The sequence below is a fragment of the Sorex araneus genome, chromosome 1 (assembly GCF_027595985.1).
Source record: "Sorex araneus isolate mSorAra2 chromosome 1, mSorAra2.pri, whole genome shotgun sequence".
NCBI lineage: Eukaryota > Metazoa > Chordata > Mammalia > Eulipotyphla > Soricidae > Sorex > Sorex araneus.
In genome coordinates, this window is record NC_073302.1 from 291871570 (window position 1) to 291891837 (window position 20268).

General features: G+C 50.4%; 1 protein-coding gene across 1 annotated transcript in view; it reads left to right on the plus strand.

Annotated features, from left to right (window-relative positions):
• PCCA (propionyl-CoA carboxylase subunit alpha) overlaps window positions 1-20268 on the plus strand; it is a 275284-nt gene that overhangs the window by 81304 nt on the left and 173712 nt on the right. Inside the window, exons 8-9 of the mRNA XM_055119924.1 lie at window positions 3394-3430; window positions 18575-18653. Coding sequence (XP_054975899.1) covers window positions 3394-3430; window positions 18575-18653 — 116 coding nt within the window. The remainder of the gene's footprint in view (window positions 1-3393; window positions 3431-18574; window positions 18654-20268) is intronic.

The window sequence follows — 20268 nt, forward strand, 5'->3', positions numbered from 1 at the left end:
CTTGGGCTCTGGCCTGACCACTCGGCTGAGGGGGAGATCCCTACTGTCCTGACATGGGTCGGGCCTTGGCGCTGCTCGCTGCTCTCTCCCACCCTCACCTGTTGCCGCTGGAAGCCTTGTTGGCGGGGGGATTGTAAATGGCCCTTCAAGTGACCAGTTCCCCTGGTGGCCCCTACTCCCCACTCCGGCACTCGGGGGCACGCTGGGGTCACAGGGGCACTTGCCAGGCAGGCGCTCGAGCTCCTGTGCGGGGACCGTGGTCAGCACTGGGGAGCCTCTGGGACCGATTCCCCGAGTTCTCCTTATTCTGTTCGGGGCCCCACTCAGCGGTGCCCAGGGCTACCTCCTGGCGCTGCTCCCCGGGGCCACTCCGGGCGGGGCCCTTGCGGCTTGACACCCCAAGGTCTGTGAACAGGGATGGCTCCTGCTACAGCAGCCCTGGGCAGAGGAAGGAGCACCTGACTGGGGGCAAGGCCAGCCTGGCTCCTGTCTCTCCCTCTGGGGTCTCTGTGGGTCTCTGTGTGTCTCCGTGTGTGGGGGGGGGGCGGGGGACAGTGGGCCCTAGGGCTCCCCTCATGCCACCCAGCTGAGCCCCAGCGCCAGCTTTCTTTCTTTTCTTTTGGGTCACACCTGGCGATGCTCAGGGGTCACTCCTGGCTCTGCACTCAGGGATTACTCTTGGAGGTGCTCGGGGGACCATATGGGATGCTGGGAATCGAACCCGGGTCAGCCGCATGCAAGGCAAACGCCCTACCCACTGGATTATCGTTCCAGCACACCCCCCCCCCCCGCCTTTTTTTTTCTTTTGCCGGCGGGATTGCTTTTGAAGCCTCTTTAACCCCCCGCGACTGACCGTCTCTTCCTCGTCCACTCAAGTCTTAGTGTTTCTTCCACCTTGATCTTCCAGGTGCGATGCGCCCGGCTCCCCGACTTAGAGCTGCGCGCAGCTATTGATCTCTCTGGAAGTAGCTCTCCGGAGCTTGATCATCGTGTGCTGGGTGGCTTGTTGTTGGAGCTGATTATTCGAGGAGCTCTCTGCCGTCCGGTGCTTTACAGGCGCGTGGGAATATTTTTGGAGTGAACGAAGGACAAGGGAACATGTCATTTTTCAGGCAGTCAGACTCGACGTGGCGGTTCTTTTTCACGGAGTCTCTTCTTACCTTGGGATGACGTGCGTGTACTGGCCCCTAGGAAGGCCAGCTGCTTGTGTGGCAGTGTATAGAGAGTTGGACACAGGGCGCTGAAGCGTGTTTGGGAAGCTTCCCTGGGCGGAAGTACCTACCTCTCTGGCGCACACCTGTCGGCAACGTGTGACCAGATAAACACAGGACAAAACTGAGTCAAACGATTTCTTGGAGTTCTCTCTCTCTCTTTTTTTTTCTTTTTGGGTCACACCTGGAGATGCTCAGGGATTATTCCTGGCTCATACACTCAGGAATTACTCCTGGTAGTGCTCAGGGGACCATATGGGACACCAGGAATTGAACCTGAGTCGGCCGTGTGCACGGCAAACGCCCTACTCACTGTGCTATCGCTCCGGCCCCATGGAGTTCTCTTTCCATGTTCAGCCTGTCCCTTCTTCCCAGGCGGGGAGTGGACCTCATAGGCCGAATTTTACTTTCTCGCACAATCTCTCTGGCAAATGTATTATTCCCTGTTTGAATGAAGAGACCGTTGGGCTTCCTCTCCTGGTCAGTCCACCCTGCCCCGGCTGTGGAGGCCTTAATGGTCCTGGCATTTGGCAGGTTTAACACTTCCTGAGGGAGGTGATTAGGCGAAGTATTCTCCCATAACTGTCACTGGCTCCACAAAGACCCTTCCAGCTCAGTGTGGAGACCACTCACCTCTTAAATGGCCCTTTCCATGGATTTTAATCCCGCGAAACTAAATTTTGGAAATGTAGGGTCAATGAAAATAGTAAGATATGATAAAGTAGTTACCCTCCTTTCCCCCGCCCCCGACCCCCCTGGGGTTGGGGGAGGGAGGTTAGGGGGTATAGATTTATCTCTGACTTGAAAAACAATTGTTATTTGGAAAATCTCATTAGCAGATGTGACTGCTTGGAGTTAAAAAAAAAAAAAGACTTAAAACTGATGTCGCTCTCAGGCCTGCTTTGAACTTAACAAGCGCCTATTTGTGGAGCAGACTGGCTAATGAAAGGAAATTAAATTTTTCTGACAACTTCCCCTGCCAAGCTCCTTATTCGGGGGATGTTATTAGGAACTGAAGACTTTTAAGGAAGATTTTTTTTTATTAGACATAAATGAACCAGTTACAAACATCCCCAGCTCCCTTAGCCCACCACTTCTTTTTTTTTTTGAAGAGGAAGATTTGCACATGGTTACTCTATGTTTTTGAAGTATGTGCTTAAAACGTTGAGCATCTTACTTTAATATTCTACAGTTGTTTTCTAAAGGTTCAGTCATTCTTGTGAGCTAGCTGTTTCAAAATATTATTGTTGTTCCTTGTAATGGTTTTCGTTGGTCACTGGATCATAAAAATTAAATTCAGAAGGAGGCTTTGGGTTTAACACCTTTTTAGCTTTTTTTCTTTATTGTTTTGTGGGGGAAACGGTCGGTGAGAGTTAATGATCAATTAAAGGGTTTTAATCCAAGGGAGATTTTTGTCCTTTCTGATTCTTCAAAGTACAAATGGCATTTGTTGATGTTTAGCAGTAATGAACCTTTACATTCAGAAACTCTTTGGAAAAGCGTTTTCTTCCTTCCCATGCTGGAAGTGCTTCTCCCAGCCCCCACTAGTTGCTTAGTTGAATTTAGGTAGCAGATGTGGCTGGGAAAGATAAAATAGGTACCCAGAAAAAAGGATGGGGAGAGAAGGGGAAAGGAGCAGTAATGGGCTTTAAGGAGAAAAATTTGGGAGGAGGATGGCAACAGGCAATTCCTTCAAGACTCTGGAAATTTACTTTTTAAGAAATTTCCAAGAAGCCTATTGTGCTCCAACCCAAACAATAGCGAACCCGCTCCCTCTGCTGACAGGATCCTGGAAAACAGGCGGCTCAGCCGTGCAGAGAGCGGCCAGCCGGCTGTGGACAGGCTTTAATGGTCCGGTTTATGATTCGGTACTGATTGTAAACATCCAAATTCTGCCATTAAATCTCAGCCACTGCTCCCGATCATTTGGCAGTTCTGGTCATGCTTCCTGTCAGGCTCGTTCCAGACGGCTTTGAGCTTCTTAATATAATAATGATGAGGTAGAATTTACATTCCACTTATGGTATTAATTTTACATTTCTCAGAATGAAAAGAGGTAGAAGGTTGTAAAATTGAGCATTAACTGAATCAGAGGAGACAGTAGTGCAATATATGACCGCCCCGAAGACATTGTGCGCTGGCCGATGGGATTAATGTTGGGTCTCATTTCCTGCTTTTACAGGATGCAGATGAAGCTGTCAGAATCGCAAGGGAAATTGGTAAGTTCTTAAATTAACTTGGGTTGAGTTTCTGTCTTGCTGCAGATAGGGCCGAGCGAAGGTGTAGCGGGGAATTCTCACAGAACAAAGACTCGCTTAATCATCTCGGAGGACTTGTTGCTTCCGAAGAACCCATCAGTTAAATATTCCACTAAAGTAAACTTTAAAGAGGAGAGTAATTGGACTGTCATAACTTATTTTTTTTTTTAACAAGACGAAATAACTTCCTAATTAAAAGAAGACATCTTGAGTTTCTTTTTTGGAGATTGGAGGCCATGTAAATTTATATGTGTATCATTGAATGCAGCTTATTAAAATGAAGGGCATTGATTCAGCTGGGATGCTGTATTCGATGAGATTCTTTCTTTTCAGGGTTTTTTTTTTGTTTGTTTTTGGTCACACCTGGCGGTGCTCAGGGCTTACTCCTGGTTCTGTGCCCAGGGATCATTTCTAGTGGAGCTCAGGGGACCATATAGGATGCCAGGGATGGAACCCAGGTTGGTCACGTTCAAGGCAAGTACTTGCCTTACTGGCTATAGTGTTACGTGTGTGCCAGTTTGTTTTTTGGGCCACACCTGGCGAACACTCTGCCCTCTACTGTGTCTCAGGCCCTCGCCTCTTTTCAGTTTTGACGCTTTCCTCTGATGCTGAATATCACCTGACCTCATTGGAAGGAAAGAGCAGTCGGATGGTGAGAGCTGCATGTTCCACATTGGAGCGGAGAGGGTCTCGGGGAGGACCTCTGCAAGGCTCCTGGGCCTGCTTGTCTGAGCGGAACCACAGGGGCCTTGCCTCCAAACTCTTTCTCTTCGAAATATATTCCCGCTGCTCATAACGACTTTCCTTTGGATTTTCAGTGTCTATTACTGAGAAGAGGCATGAAGGCACACTGTTTTCTGTGGGTTAGCAATGCTATTTTATAACCGTACCATACTACTATAAAACTCAGATTTTTGCATACAGTGGACAGAATTGTCCACCTCTGAGGGGTCGGCCTTCATAGCATTTCCTTTCTTCTTTGTGCAGTGCGCTACCAGGCCAGGCTTCCCAGCAGCCCTCCTGGACATTCCGTTAGTTCTGATTTCACAGTCAGATCAAATGTTTAGAGTTCAGTGCATTTGGAGAGCATTTGATTGGGCATTTGGTTTGCGTTTGCATAGCTCTGCCCTACATAGAAACTATCTTACTAACATGACCATGACCCAAAAGTTGTCTTTGCAGTAGGGACTGGCTCTCTCTTGAGCAGCTTTTTCTCTTTCGACAGACAGAGTTCTGGCCTGTTGCTCGCTTTTCTCCAGGGCCTGTCTGAATGGTGTGTGTTTGACACTCTGGGAAGTGCTTTCGCTGTTTGGCAAAACTTTTTCTCTTATTGGTAACGGGTTTGGGTTTAAGACAGGCCCAAGGAAATAGTTCTCTGGCCGCAGTGGCTCTTCCTGCAATAGGATTGGCTTTGCACACATCAGTCCCCCCATCTTTTTTTTTTTTTTAAATGTAGGAGTCCTGCTATTTATTCAGTTGTTGATTAAGCAGATTGATTCGGGCATGAATCCCACCTTACTTTTTTTTTTTTTCTTTTTGGGTCACACCTGCTGATGCACAGGGGTTACTCCTAGCTCTGCACTCAGGAATTACCCCTGGCGGTGCTCAGGGGACCATATGGGGTGCTGGGAATCGAACCTGGGTTGGCCGAGTGCAAGGCAAATGCCCTACCCGCTGTGCTATTGCTCCAGCCCCCACCTTACTTTTTTATTTTTTTTAAATTTTAAAATTGGATATCCGTGAGATAGACCATTGCAAAGCTGTTCATAATTGGGTCTCCGTCATACAATGATTTAGCACCCAGCCTTCCACCAGTGCACATCTCCCACCTCCAGTGTCCCCCATTTCCCTACCATCATCCCCCAACCCCCTACCCCCTGCCTCCAGCCTCCGTCTATGGAAGGCACTTTCCTTCTTGCTCCCTCTCTCTCCTTTTCCTTTTATGCATTATGGTTTGCAGTACAGGTGCTAAGAGGTCACGGACACATGAGCCCTTTGAAAAGGCATCTCGCTATGTCCCGGGAAGACCTGGTGGATGGCTTAATAAGCTGGGCTGCACAGGTCTGATTTGTGGTCTCGTCCTTTGAGAGAGTCGAGTGTCTCTCTGTGGTTTGGCACTGCTGGCGTTCCTCGTCTCTTCAGAGGCGTGTGACATACCTACTGGCTTTGGAGATTCCCCGACCCCCCAGATCATCTCGTTGTATTCAGATGTGTACTTTTTCAACTAGGACGTCGTTTCTCCAGTTCTAGGTTAGGTGGTATCATCCACTACGTAGTAGGTACGACATACGCCGGTGCTAAGATGATAAGAGTGTGTCCACAGAAAGGATGCAGTGTTGGGAGACATTTAGAGATGGGAAGAGAGCGAAGAAAAGCAGCTGGCCTGTAGCATTCTCTTCACATGAAGAGCAAGCTGCACTGTCCCCTGGTTCTCAGGACTGTCATGGTTTTTCTGCTTTGGCAAGACCAGTTAATCGTGGGGGCTAGGGAAAGAGCACTGGGGGGCGCTCACCTGTTCTCAGAGGTCGCTTCTGAATTCTGTCTCCAGGTCTGACTTTTCTGTTGGGCACAGACTTTACAGCTCCTTCCTCTCTCCTGTCCTTATTCTTTAACAAATCACCCCTTCCCTCATTTGTGATATAAGCGATCTGAACATGGCTACTAAGTATGAGAGCACTAGTGTTTTGCTGATAATAAAAGAAAAAGGAAGCCATAAAATTTGGGGTGAAATAAAACATAATAGAGACCAGGGGCCATCAGCTTTAGAAGTCTTGGGAATTTCCCTGGATCACCCCAGAAACCCAGAAAGCCTGGCCTCACCGCTGCTGCTCCTGAAGGAATAAAGTGGTGCTTTTTTTTTTTTTTTTTTTGCTTTTTGGGTGGTCATACCTGGAGACTCACAGGGGTGACTCCTGGCTCTGCACTCAGGAATTACCCCTGGCCGTGCTCAGGGGACCATATGGGATGCTGGGATTCGAACCCGGGTTGGCTGTGTGCAAGGCAAATGCCCTACCCGCTGTGCTATCTCTTCAGCCCCAAAGTGGTGCTTTTTATTCAAGGCACTTATTTTGCTGTTTTGTACGATGAGACTAGAGTTTTGCTCCCCACTACTTTAATTGAATTATGTCATCACATTAAAAAAAACAAAAACTGGGGCTGGAGCGATAGCACAGTGGGTAGGGCGTTTGCCTTGCACGCGGCCGACCCGGGTTCGATTCCCAGCATCCCATATGGTCCCCTGAGCACCGCCAGGGGTTATTCCTGAGTGCAGAACCAGGAGTGAACCCTGTGCATCGCCAGGTGTGACCCAAAAAGCAAAAAAAAAAAAAAAAAAAAAAAAAAAAAAAAAAAACAAAAACAAAAACAAAAAAAACACCTCTGGTAGGATTTCCAGAGGTCTTGTGTGTTTCTGGGCAACTTCTCAAGTTCTGAAGCCCAGAATTGTGCTCCAGCTCTTCGCCTCTGCATTTGTGAGGTCCTGCAGGTGTCTGACCTCGTCACTGTCACCGATTCCTCCGACTTGGTGGCTGCTTGCTGGGAAGGAGCCTTTTATGTGGGTCCTCCCCTCCGCCTTTCTCTTCTCTTCTGAAAGCAGGAATCTCTCAGCCCCGGGAGCACTGATGGGCCAGGTTCCTTTTACATGACAGTAACCCTTGTTTACCCTGAGTTTCCCCCACCCCTGCCCCTGCCCCTCCCCCAAGCCCAAGTCGCTGGCCCTTTGAGAATGTCATTTCTCATGCTAATTCTGGGGTTAATTATTTCTATTTGCACTTAAGAAAGAAGGGTTGAGAATGGTCAGCCATTCTTCAGTAGCACTGCGGAGTGCTGGATGGGCCTGCTAGAATGTAGATTCCTTTAGCTCCAGAGGCCACGCTGTTCTGTAAACTTGGACTACACGACTCAGGTGAGAGTTGAGAGCCGAGATCTGAGATCACTCCTAGGGAAAGACAGGGAGTGAGGTCCGGGTGTGCATCGTGGCCGAGACGCCCAGGGCCTTCCCCAGGGGCCTGGGGGAGACATTGGAGACCCCGCACCTCACCTGGACATGCCTGGGTCTTGGTCTGTCTGTCTCCTCCCCTCTTGGTCTTTCCCTCTGGACCACTCTGAAGTGTGGAGATTCAGGGCTGTGGGTGCCCACTTTCTCTTTACACCAGAGCACCCAGAACTCAGGAATCAGCGGGCTTTGATTGCCATCAAAGTTTCATCTTTTTTTGGGGGGGGGCACACCCGGTGATGTTCAGGGGTCACTCCTGGCTCTGCACTCAGGAATTACCCCTGGCGGTGCTCAGGGGACCCTATGGGATGCTGGGAGTCGAACCTGGGTCGGCCATGTGCAAGGCAAACACCCTACCCGTTGCGCTATCACTCCAGCTTCCAAAGTTTGATCTTCTTAACTAGCTTTTCAGACAGTTCAGCCACAATCAGTTTTCTTAAACGCTGAGGAAGTAGTAAACTCCTCTTGAATGACGTCCAGACGATTAAGATGAGTTTCCTGCCTTGCTCATCATTGCAAATCACATCCATTTTTAAGTGAAATTTTTTTTTCTTTTTGGGTCACACCCGGCGATGCACAGGGGTTACTCCTGGCTTTGCACTCAGGAATTACTCCTGGCAGTGCTCAGGGGACCATATGGAATGCTGGGAATCGAACCCGGGTCGGCCGCATGCAAGACAAACACCCTACCCGCTGTGCTATCACTCCAGCCCTTAAGTGAAATATTTTTAACCCCGCAAGAATCTCTTGCCCTGTGCCTGGCTGTCTTCACTGGGGCCCCTTGGAGGGGGTGGGTTGAGTTTCCCTCCCTGCCCCGAGCAGAGCCCTGGCAGCCGAAGACCTCTGGAACCCAGCCACAGCCACGCTCAAAGCCCCTCTCCACATGCTTGGATGAGCCTCACACATGAAGGAACCGGCAGAGGAACCCAGGTGTGTGGGACCCAGGACTGAGATCTTCAAGCCTGCTCAGATCGGGACTGGGCTTCTTCCACCGAGATCCCCCATTTTCCAGTAGCTAAGCGATCACACCTAGAAACAGCCCTGGTGCCGTGTAGTCCCATCAACAGCCAACATCCAGAGACTATAAAACGAAGCTTAGCAGTCATGTGACATCTTATAGCCTAGTTCTCCCTCTTGGAGAACCTGGCCAGCTACTGAGAATTTCCTGCTGGTATGGGAGAGCCTGGCAAGCTCCCCATGGTGTATTCATATGCCAAAACCAGTAACAATGCTGGGTCTCATTCCCCTGACCCTGAAAGAGCCTCTAGTGCAGCGCTGCTGTTGGGAAGGACAAGTAAAGAGAGGCTGCTAAAATCTCAGGGCTAGGATGAATGGAGACGTTACTGAGACCGCTCCAGAAAATTGACGATCAACAGGACGATGATGATGATGATGATGATGATGATGATGATGATGATGATGATGATGATCTTTAACCCCGGTGGGGGTGGCACCAAGCGGGTACCTGCTTTTCCCAGAGCTTCAGCAGCTGAGTGATGGTGGCTGCTGTCTCTCCTCCCCCGTGTCCCATTGTCAGGCGTCAATGGAGGCTGTCAGCTCCGCATGCCCAATATCCGCCAGTTCTCTGCTCTCCTCCACTCTGCCATTGTCCTCACAGGCCCATGGCCATTGTTTCTCTCCTACTGGAATACTTCAAAGCCATTCTTCACATAGCAGCCAGCATGCGGCGGCTTTAAAATCTAAATAACAACACACCCCGTAGTGCCCCACCCAGAGCTGCTTGCCAGTTCCTTTGCACTCGATAAAATTCTCCTCACCCGCAGACCCCCACCTCAATTGGCACCCGCCTTCCTCCCCGACCTTCTATCTCTGACTCCATCGGTCCACCATTGCCCTTGCCTGTAGACCCACTTTCTTGCTTCCCCAAACTCTGGAACACACAGAACTTCAGGGCCCTGGAATAGGCTTCTGCGGGAAGGGAGTCGGGGAACGGGGCTTGTTTGATGTCCACGGCGCCTTGTAACCTCCCCTGTCTCAGCTGGCCAGAGAAGGGAGAGGCGCTCACAGATTTGGTCTGTTTCTAATTGAACTTTCAACCCCTGCAGAGTGTAGGGACTTGCTTTCAGGTCGGGCCTGGAGGTACTCAGTGGCTCCTTGGGGTTCCGTTCAGTGCTCGGGGGACCATGACGTGGGGCGTTGCAGGGTCGAGCTCCCCCCGCGAAGCCTTTGCTGCTGCCCCTTGACCTGTCTCCCTAGCCCAGCACTCACTGCTTTGGGGGATTATTCTTTTCCCTGTTTGCTAATTTGTTTTCAAAATGTTTCTCACTTGCGCAGTTGTTTTGGGAAGAATTTCACTGTGTGTGAACTTAGCTAGCCCGTCTCTCCGTCTTACCCCGGAACACCTTTCAAAGTACACTGTAGGTATCTGTGCTCACCTCACTAAATGCTGCACTGGGGGCCCGAGAGATGGTGCAGAGGGTAGGGCACTTGCCTTGCACTCAGCCAACCCCAGCCCTGGCGTCACATGGTTCCCTGAGCCTCGCCAAGAGTGATCCTGAGCACAGAGCTGAGAGAAAGCCTGAGCATCACCCTGTGTGACCCCCCCCCCCAAAAAAAAAGACCCCAAAAACAAAAATAAAAAAAACATCAATAAAGGTGTTGCTAGACCGCCCCGTCTAATATTTGTGCACGATTCCGTCATCTAGAGGGGAGCCTGCGTCTCAGTGAGCAGACAGTCATCCTCTGTGCTGGTTCTGGTAGATCCGTGCCTCCGTGTGACCCCAGACGCCAGCCAGGCACTGACTGACACTCCGGAGAAGTACCCGCCCGGTCGCCCTTAGGCTCCAGCCCCGGTGGCATCTGGTTCTCAAGTTGATGTTTTTTCCAACGTGATGCTTGCTCTTAGGTTTTATAGTTACAGTAGGTGCCCAGGGTGCTTGGTGTCCAGCTGTGGCCTGACTGAGTGTGGCTGGCGGGGGCGGCCCTGGTGTCCCTGAGCTCTGCCGGGGAGGGACCCTTGCAAACACATCTAGGAAGGAATAGGGTATAAGCTGAGAAAGTTTAAATTCTATAAAAACGCAGCTTTTTTTTTTTTCTTTTTGGGTCACACCCGGCGATGCACAGGGGTGACTCCTGGCTCTGCACTCAGGAATCACCCCTGGTGGTGCTCAGGGGACCCTATGGGATGCTGGGATTCGAACCCGGGTCAGCTGTGTGCAAGGCAAACGCCCTACCCGCTGTGCTATCGCTCCAGCCCCAAAACGCAGCTTTGGAGGTTGGACCAAGTGCTGGGGAGAGGCCTCAGTGGGCTGGGATGGACCCTGCACTTAGGTTTGATTTTTGGCATGGGACGGTGCCCTGAGTTACAGATGTAGCCTCTAGGGCTGCCTGGGGGAGGCGCCCCCAGAGGACTTAACTACTCAGTCCTCTTGCGTATCTTTGCAAGGTTAAAGCCACCACTGTTGCCTGATCCCAAAACCCTTCATCGCCCCTGAAAGAAACGCCATACCTTTAACATTGCTGGCTGCCCAGTCATTTTACGTTTCTCCTTTGGAAGAAGCGCCTAATTCCTGCCGCAGCAGAATCACTCGACACCCTGACCTGCAGTCTCCACGGCAGTGCCAATGCTGGGGTTCTTTTCTTTCTGTCGGCCTGAGGGTGGGCTGGCCTGGGTTCTAGCCCTGGCACCCTCTGTGGTCCCCCAAACACTGCCAAGAGTAATTCCTGAGTGCAGGGCCAAGAGTAACCCCTAAGAATCTCCAGGTGTGACCCCAAAAGCCATCCCCCCAAAATAAATAAAGCAGAGTGGAGGGCTGAGGGCTCGTTTGTTGGGCAGGATGCTTGCCTTTCACTCAGTTGCCAAGGTGCCATCCCTGCTGCCACAGATGGTCCTCTGGCCCCGCCAGGAGGGACCCTGAGCAATACTGGGTTGTGGCACCCGAGCCAAATGCCAAAACCAAAAGCAAACCCCAAAATGAAGCAAAAAATAAAATAGTAAGGGATTCTTTGCGTTAAGCCAATTCTGTTTATCTTTGCAAATGACTCTTTTTTTTTGTTTTGTTTTTTTTCTTTTTGGGTCACACCCAGTGATGCTCAGGGGTTACTCCTGGCTCTGCACTCAGGAATTACTCCTGGCGGTGCTCAGAGGACCATATGGGTTGCTGGGATTTGAACCCAGGTCGGCCGCGTGCAAGGCAAACGCCCTACCCGCTGTGCTATTGCTCCAGCCCCACAAATGACTCTTTTTATGCTCCTTTGGCTTTGTTTTTCAGTAAGCTGACCATGGGTAAGGCTCCTGGGTGTTCCCACACGCGCTTTGCTCATCCTGTGGTATATATTTGCCAAGGTATTGCTCGGTTAATGTATCTGAAAGGGAGTGAGTGCATACGGTAAGCGTATAGACGGATCGACTAATTGCACATTTTCATAGTTTCCTCTGTATTTATAGACCAGGATTTCACAGTGACTAATTTTCCCTCACGAATCTCCACTTGATACTGGAGATGCCTCAGGGGAAGGGGAATTTCCATGTCAGCTCTGATGACGTCTTTGCAAATGGGTAGTTTAGAGACGCAGCCCGGGGATCTCTGAGTCAGTGCCCACATGCCGTTGCTGAGTGTGCTCCCGCCCTCTAGGTCGGCCTTAGAGGGCGCAGGAATCACAGACGCCCGTCGAGAGTCTGTCCCGATCCTGACTGGACCCTGCCCTGTGCTCCTGCTGCCCTGTGTGCCCTGCCCCCGTGTGTCCTGCCCCTCGTGTGCTCTTGCGTGTGCCCGGCCCCCGACATGGCCGCGTGCTCCCTGGCCCCTGGAGCCATGTCCTTGGCCCACACGTAGCTCTGCTGGACAAGGGCCTGCTGTCCCCGTTGGGGACTGTGGTTCGCCCTTCTCTGCCCTGGCTCCGTGGCTTTGTCTCGTCACTTCCCATTTTCCCAGTGACCTGCTATAATTATAGAAGAATTTAACAAAGCATTCTTTTTTTCCCCCCTCAAGTCATGGAACACTTTGTTCATAGTTAAACATTCTTGACTAGGGCCTGGAGTGGTAGCACAGCTGGTAGTGTTTACCTGGCATGTGGCTGACCCGGGTTCGATTCCCAGCATCCCGTATGGTCCCCTGAGCACTGTCAGGAGTAATTCCTGAGTGCATGAGTCAGGAGTAATCCCTTTGTATCTCCGGGTGTGACCCAAAAAGAAAAAAAAATTCTTGATTGCTGGGTCAGAAAAATAGTACAGCAGGGAGGGCGCTTTGCCTTGTGTGCAGCCGACCCAGAATATTCTGTGAAAAGTATTCTTTGTGAAACCCTCGAAAGGTCTTTCTTTTTGCTTCCGAAGTTACCTGGTTCGGAGCCAGAAGGTTGTCAGAGATGGCCACGAGTGGCCAGGACCCGTTCCCTCTGCCTTTCCTTCCAGTGATGATGCCGTACTCGAATCTTCTCCTGGGGCTCCAGCCAACGGACTCTGGGTTGGCCCAGCATCTCCCAGTGCTCTTTGGGGCCAGCACTTCTCTCTGCCCCTCTGCGGCTTCTTCCCGTTCGGTCTCTCATCGCTTTGTTCCTGTTTATTGGCAGGCCTTCCTGTGTAGCTTACTGACTTTTCTGTTGCCGTGTTGCTGAGAGCTGAATGTTCCAAGAATGGTGTGACCACATGAGCCTTGACTCTTGTTAGGAACGTGATTCCCCATTTCAGGCGTAGCTGGAACCTGGTGCTCTTTATTTGTCTGAGAAGGGGGAAGTAGGAAGACATGGTCAGTTTTTTTTTTCTTTTCGGGTCACACCCAGCGATGCACAGGGGTTACTCCTGGCTCTGCACTCAGGAATTACTACTGGCAGTGCTGGGGGACCCTATGGAATGCTGGGAATCGATCCCGGGTTGGCTGCATGAAAGGCAAACGCCCTACCCACTGTGCTACCACTCCAGCCCCCCGACGTGGTCAGCTTTATCTGAAAAGAATTGCCTTTCATCGCCAAAATGAATAATGCTACATATTGATTTAATTCACCTGGGTCGTGTCTTTACATCTGTCATATATGGTTCATTTGTATTTACATGATGGCTAGTCTCAGAAAGGATTTTTCTTCAGAGATAATTCTTATTTCCTGCCAGTGAAGAGTTTTTATTTCTTCTTTCCCAAATTTTTGTTGTTTGTATTTGGGCCACACTGGGTGATGGTCAGGGGTCACGCCTGACTCTGCACTCAGGAGTTACTCCTGGCAGTGCTCGGGGGACTAGGTAGGAGGTGCCGGGGGTTGAACCAGGGTCGGCCTCGTATTTGGAAGGCAAGTAAGCTGTCTGCTCTGCTGTCGTCCGTCCTCGCCTTCCCTGTTCTTAATTTCTTTCTTCCCAGTTCCCTTCTCCTTGTCTGGTTGCATGGCTTGGGCCCGGGACAGGAGTGGGGTGGAGCCGTGAGAGGCTCCATTCTCCGTCCTGGTCTCGGGGAGGAACAGTCAGATTCTGATCCTGAAAGTGACAGATTGGCTGTAGCTCTTCACAGACTTTCCAAGTTAAATATAGGGAGCGTGTTTTTCTCTTCCTACTTTGTTAAACATGGTGGGTGTCATATTTTATCAAATGGCCTTTTTTCTTCACTTCCTAATTGTTCTAATTGGTCATTTGCTTCTTAGCCGCTTGATTACACTAACTGGTTTTTGGATGTTGAACCAACCTTGAATACTTGGAAAAAGGCCAACATAGTTGTGCTTTCTGATTCAATTTAGGCAATGTTCCTTCTTTCTTCCTGCCTTCCTTTCCTTCCTTCCTTCCTTCCTTCCTTCCTTTCTTTCTTTCTTTCTTTCTTTCTTTCTTTCTTTCTTTCTTTCTTTCTTTCTTTCTTTCTTTCTTTCTTTCTTTCTTTCTTTCTTTCTGTTTTTTCTTCCTTCTTTTTCTTTAAATTAAAATTTGGGGGGCCATACCTGGTGATCCTCAGGGGTTACCTTTGGCTCTGCACTCAGGAGTCACTCCTGTCAGTGCTCAGGGGACCAGAGGATGCTGGGGGTTGAATCCAGGTTGGCTGTGTGTAAAGCAAGGGCCTTCCCGCTGTACTCTCTGTTCCCTCTTTTCAGTCATTTTATTTTTAGTGTTTTATTTCTCTTGTGTGTGTTTGGTTTTATTTGGGAGGGCGGCAACACCTGGAGGTGCTCAGTGGTTACTCTTGACTCTGTGTGCAGGAATTACTCCTGGCAGTGCTTGATATGGGATATCAAGGCTCGAACCCCAGTCGGTTGTGCAAGGCAAGAATCCTACTCTCTGCATCATCGCTCTGACCCCATGGAATTCTAGTTCTTATTTTAAATAATATTTTCTATTTTTCTTTTTTTTAATAAGAATTTTATTTTATTGAATCACCATGTGGAAAATGACAATGCTTTCAGGCTTAAGTCTCAGTTATACAATGCTGAAACAACCATCCCTTCACCAGTGCCCATATCCCACCACCAAAGAAAACCCCAAAAAACCCACACAGTACACCTCCCATCCCGCCCGCCCCCCGCCTTGTAACTGATAAGTTTCACTTTACTTTCTATTTACTTTGGTTACATTCAATATTTCAACACAAACCTCACCATTATTATTAGGAGCACCCCACTAGAGTCAGACCTGTTGTGAAGAGAAATGAGGTTTTGAATTTCTGTACTTTAACAATTAAGTCCAGGGAGATTTCTTCCAGATATTGGATCATTGCAAGCTGTAAACCCCATCTGTGGTCGTCATAATATGGCGGTCCCCACGCCCTTCTTCCCCCGGAAAGGAAGAGGCGAGAGAGAGAGAGAGAGAGAGAGAGAGAGAGAGAGAGAGAGAGAGAGAGAGAGAGAGAGAGAGAGAGAGATACCTTTCCCCTCCTGGGCGGGCATGGGGCCTCGGCTTAGTTCTGAGGCTGGAGACATTCTGCGAGGAGCTGCCCATGCTGAAAGTGGTTTAGCTGGGTCTGGATTCACGCTCGTGCAGCTGCGGAGAGGCCGCGCACACGTGCGCCCCCCGGGGTCACATCTCAGTGGCAGCAATATTTTCTATTTTTCTCCTTATCAGGTCCATTTTTTTCTTCAAAGTTGCTCCCGTGTGTAGAGTAATTGTAGTGCCCTAATTTGGAATCATCTTTGCAAAGGCTCTTGTTTTGTTTGGGGTTCACACCGATGGTGTCTGGGGCCGCGCCCAGAGGTGCTTGCGGGACCTGTGGTGGCCCAGGTCAGACCTGAGGTCATCTGGAAGCATAGCCAGCACCGAGCCGGTCTGAACCCAGCAAATGAATCAGCTCTACCCGGAGCAGAGCTGACCCGGGTTCGAACCCCGGTACTGCTGAGGGCGCCCTGGGCCCAGCAGGAATGGCTCCTGAGCACAGAGCTGGGAGTCGGCCCTGAGCTCGGCCCGGTGTGGCCCCCCCAGCCCCCAGGGGAAGAGTGAGTGTGCAGAATCCACGGTGTAGTCTCACATTGGCTGTGAACCTGCACCCAATAGTGAATAAACGATCAGGTAACTTCGAATTGTGCAATATTCCATACAGTGGATTTGAAGAAAGAATTGCTCTCACGAGGGGTCCCCTCCCCACAAACTCCAGGAGTCCCCCAAAGGCCCGGGCTGGCCTGGCGCTGGGCTCTGGGCACTGAAGTGGGGGAAAGGGCACGGAGGCCCGGCGGCCCACTTTCATCTGGGGATTTCCTTCCCCGGCCCTTGGACCTGCCCCCCACCCAGCCCGCACCCCATTCTTTTGTTTTCTCCTTTGAGGCCCCTTATCAGGCCCGAGCTGCCCACCGGGGCCCCCTGCCCTCTGAAGCAGCCCGGGCTTCCTCTGCACTTTGAAGCTGGCCTTTAGGAAGCCAGGGCCGGGCAGTTGTTTTCCAGCTCGGTTATGTTTGTTTGTTTATGGGCTTTATTTAGAAATCCCCAGGGTGACCTCTGAGACTTGGATTATTAACCCAGTAATTCCTTTTCCTTTGTACGTCCCTATTTTCATATACTGTTATGGCTTCTTTGAGAGCCGAAGAGAAACACGTCTTTTTAAAAACTCAAATGTGATGCTTTTTTTTTTCTTTTTAAATTCTTTTCTGGTATTGAAACATAGCACTGTGGGTCTGGAGAGGCAGGAGTGTGTTGGACACTTGCCTTGCATGCAGCCACGCAGAAGAACTGGGTTCTATTCCCGACACCCACTGTGGTCCCCTGGGCACCACCAGGAGTAATTCCTAAGGACAGAGGCAGGAGGCTCCCCTGAGCATCGCTGGGGGCCCCCTCAGATGGAACGAAAGCAAACAGCAGTGTTAGCCCTTGGCGGCATTATTGTGTTCCAGTGTGATTCTTTCCAGGGGAGGGGGAGGTCTACAGGTGTGTTCCCACTCTCCCCCCCTCCGTAACAGCGTCTTTGCCGTTTCTCGGAGCCCCGTCTCCATCTGCGAGGAGACTGAGTGAGCGGCTACGGGAGCTCAGCTGATACCCCCTCCTCGGGCCAGCTTCTCCACTGGGGTTGTTTGCTGTTTCCCCAGGGGGAGGCTTTGGGGCCTAGGAGTTGTTCTGCCAGGGCCCTGTGTGTGACGGCTGCTCGCTTTTCTGAGCGTATGCTTTATTTGCACGGTGGTGCTCAGGGCCCATCCGGCTGTGCTCAGGAATCCCTCCGGGTGGGGGTGCAGGCCTGGACTCGGGTTGGCCGTGTTCCAGGCAGGTGCCCTCCTCGCTGTCCTGTTGCTCGCGCCCGTCTTTCGGTTCCTTCTTGTGTTGGGTCCTAGGCTGAACACAGGACACGTGCAAAGCTTGAGGTCCACCGGGGGCTGCAACACCAGAACTTAGTTTTTAAATTTTTTTTTTTTAAAACCTTTTGGGTCACACCCAGTGATGCTCAGGGGTTACTCCTGGCTCTGCACTCAGGAATTCCTCCTAGCGGTGCTTGGGGGACCATATTGGATGCCAGGAATCGAACCCTGGTCGGCCTCATGCAAGGCAAACGCCCTACCCGCTGTGCTATCGCTCTGGTGCCAGAACTTTAAAACTGGATCCAGTTTGGAATTCCTTAAGGAACCCGTGTTGTTTTTCCTTGGTTGCAATGAGAGCGAGTCTTTGTGGCTTTGGGATGTGGTTCTGTGGGCTTTTCCTCTGCATCCCTTAACTGGAGCTGAGAACTTCGTTAGATCAACCCAGGACAGGAAGAACACTTGCCCGTCTGCTGCCTGCTCGTGGATGCTCGCACACATAGCACACATGCACGCACATACATGCACACCCATGTACGCTCACACATGTGCACAGACATACACGCACACCTGCATATGCCTCTCCTGGCGTCAGAGAAGATGGTGAGTGTGTGGGCTCAAGTGCCGCCCGCCTGTTCTCAGGGAACCCTCGTGAGGAGAGGAACAGGCGTTCGTGATAAACCTCTGTGCGTGGTGACGCTGGCGCCTTCCCGAGCGGGTCCCAGGGGCCCGGTCTGCGTGACTAAGGCCTTTCAGGGTTTTAGCTTCCTCCTCAGCATGCGAACTCTGACTGTCGCTTGATCTTGGTTTTCCTCACTGGCCACGGCCCTGTGGAGCGGGGTGACGACATCTGTGGGCCCCAAGAACCCGGCCCGACTGCAGACCCCAGCTTGGCGGCCCCCCACCCTCTAGTCTGCTCTTCCTGATCAAAGCGGTAGTGGCTCCCCAGGACTCCTCAGACGAGCACTGCTCAAGGGGCTATAAATCATCCCGGCTGAGGAGAGGGACTCAGCTTTCGGGGGGCGGAGAGAGCAGTTTTGGGGGAATCACCCAGGTTGCTCCTTAATGCTCCATCATTCAACTCCTATCTTTGTTTGGTTCGCAGTAGAGCTACATCTACTTTTGTCTGTTCGTTAATTTTCTTAGTTTAGGATCTAATTACTTGGAAAATGTTACATGTATCAACACTGGCATGTTTTCTTTCCTTTTTAAATGACCAGACCACATGCTCATTATGAAAAAAAAAAAGAGTACTGTAAATCACAGCACTTAACATGTTAAAAATAAAAGACCCAAATCAACGCCCCCCCCTCCCCTCCTCCCCCACCAGTTCACTGGTGTTATTTTCCCAAGTTTCAGGAAAGGAACTTTTAAATAAATTATTGTCTTCTGCGTTGTTGAGCATGTGGTCACTTGTCATGTTCATGCATCCAGATGATCAAAGTCTGAACTCCTGTCTCATTCCTCCCTGCTGTTAGGGTACCCAGTCATGATCAAGGCCTCAGCGGGCGGCGGCGGGAAAGGCATGCGGATCGCTTGGGATGATGAAGAGACCAGGTGAGACGCTGTCCAAAATGTACCTCAGATGAACATTGCAGCTACCGGAGTTTCATTAAACTGACAAGTAAACAGATACCCGGGAGCATAATGGAGTAATTACATTAACCATCTCATCTTTTATTCTCTTAGGTGGGAAGGCAGGGCAAGGACACGCCAAACTTTCTTACGCATTTTGACGATGATGACAATGTATAGGAAGGTTTTTACTTTTGTCAGGCATTTACAGAGGCTCGATTTTCAGTTCTAGTCTTGCAAGTATTATTATTATTATTATTTTTAATTACGCCCATGGTTAAAAGGCCAAAGTGGCTCACAGTGGGATGTGTGATTCTTGAACCTAATCAAGGGATTTGAATCCAATACGCTTGCAAGCCGTCACCGGTTCTCTTATGCATTTTCAGTATGTGCTCCCTGTCCTTTGTTTATAAAAGTCATGAACTACTTCGGTAATTTTATAGTGTGAAACAGAACTTCATTTTTAATTTGAACTACTGCACACTCTCTGTATGACCTCTGGTAAATTTGGAACGTTTTCTGTGGAGTAGTTTTAGAAATGTAAGCCCAGATTGGGGAGACAGTATAGGTGACATTTGCATGCCGCTGACCCCGTTTCATCCCCAGTACTCGAGTGATCCACGAACACAGAGCCAGGGGGAAGCCCTGAGCACTGTTGGGTCTGGCCCCTAAACGAAAGTAACAATGACAATAACAAAATAGAACGTCCCCACCCCAAACAGCACGTAATCAGAAGTTACTATTTTTTGCTCTGGGGCCATACCTAATTCTGCACTCAGGTGTCAGTCCTGGTGGGGTTGGACCATCGGGCAGGCCTGGCATCAAGCCTGGTTACCTCTGTGCAAGGCAAGCACACTGCCCCATTGTACTGTCTCTCTGTTCCCTCAGAGTTTGTTATTAGTTTGATGTTTGGAACACATTCAGCGGGGTTGGGGTCCAACCTGGGTTGGCTACATGCAAGGCAGAGGACCTGCCCTCTGTACTTATTGTCACTCTGGCACCTCAAAATTAATTTTTTTAACATATAAATAAAAAAGACAACCAGCATACCTTAATGCCTCATCTTGGTGATCTGAAGAGAAGAGACTTTTGGAGGAAAACCCCCGGGTCTGAGTAGGTTTAGGGTGCACTCTCAGGTTTTGAATGGGGTGTACAGCTGGAATTAAACTTCACTGGATGGTGACTTTGGATGCCCCGGACAACCGAGCCTGGAACGGGGGTCCGGAAGCATCTCTGCAACTTGTTGATATTTTTTGAGATTTATTTATGAGTCTCTGGATCAGGCGGGTGAATGAGCTTATTTGGCGCCAGGGGCAGTTCCCGGGTGCAACTGCCAGACTTCCGGAAGAATAGGGAGGTGGGGGAAGTTGCCCATCCCCAGCTCCGTGAGAGGCCAGGCACTACATTAGATTCCAGAAATATAGCAGTGAGCAGCGGTAGACAGAAAGACTGATTCTCCGAGGTGCTGAAATGCCTGCTCCTGGGCCACTGATCTTTGAATTTCTGCATCTTGAGGCTGGGGATGAGGCTCCAGTGGGGGCGCACAGGCCTGGCATGCGTGGGGCCCTGGGTGTGATGCCCCGATGGCCCCTGGACC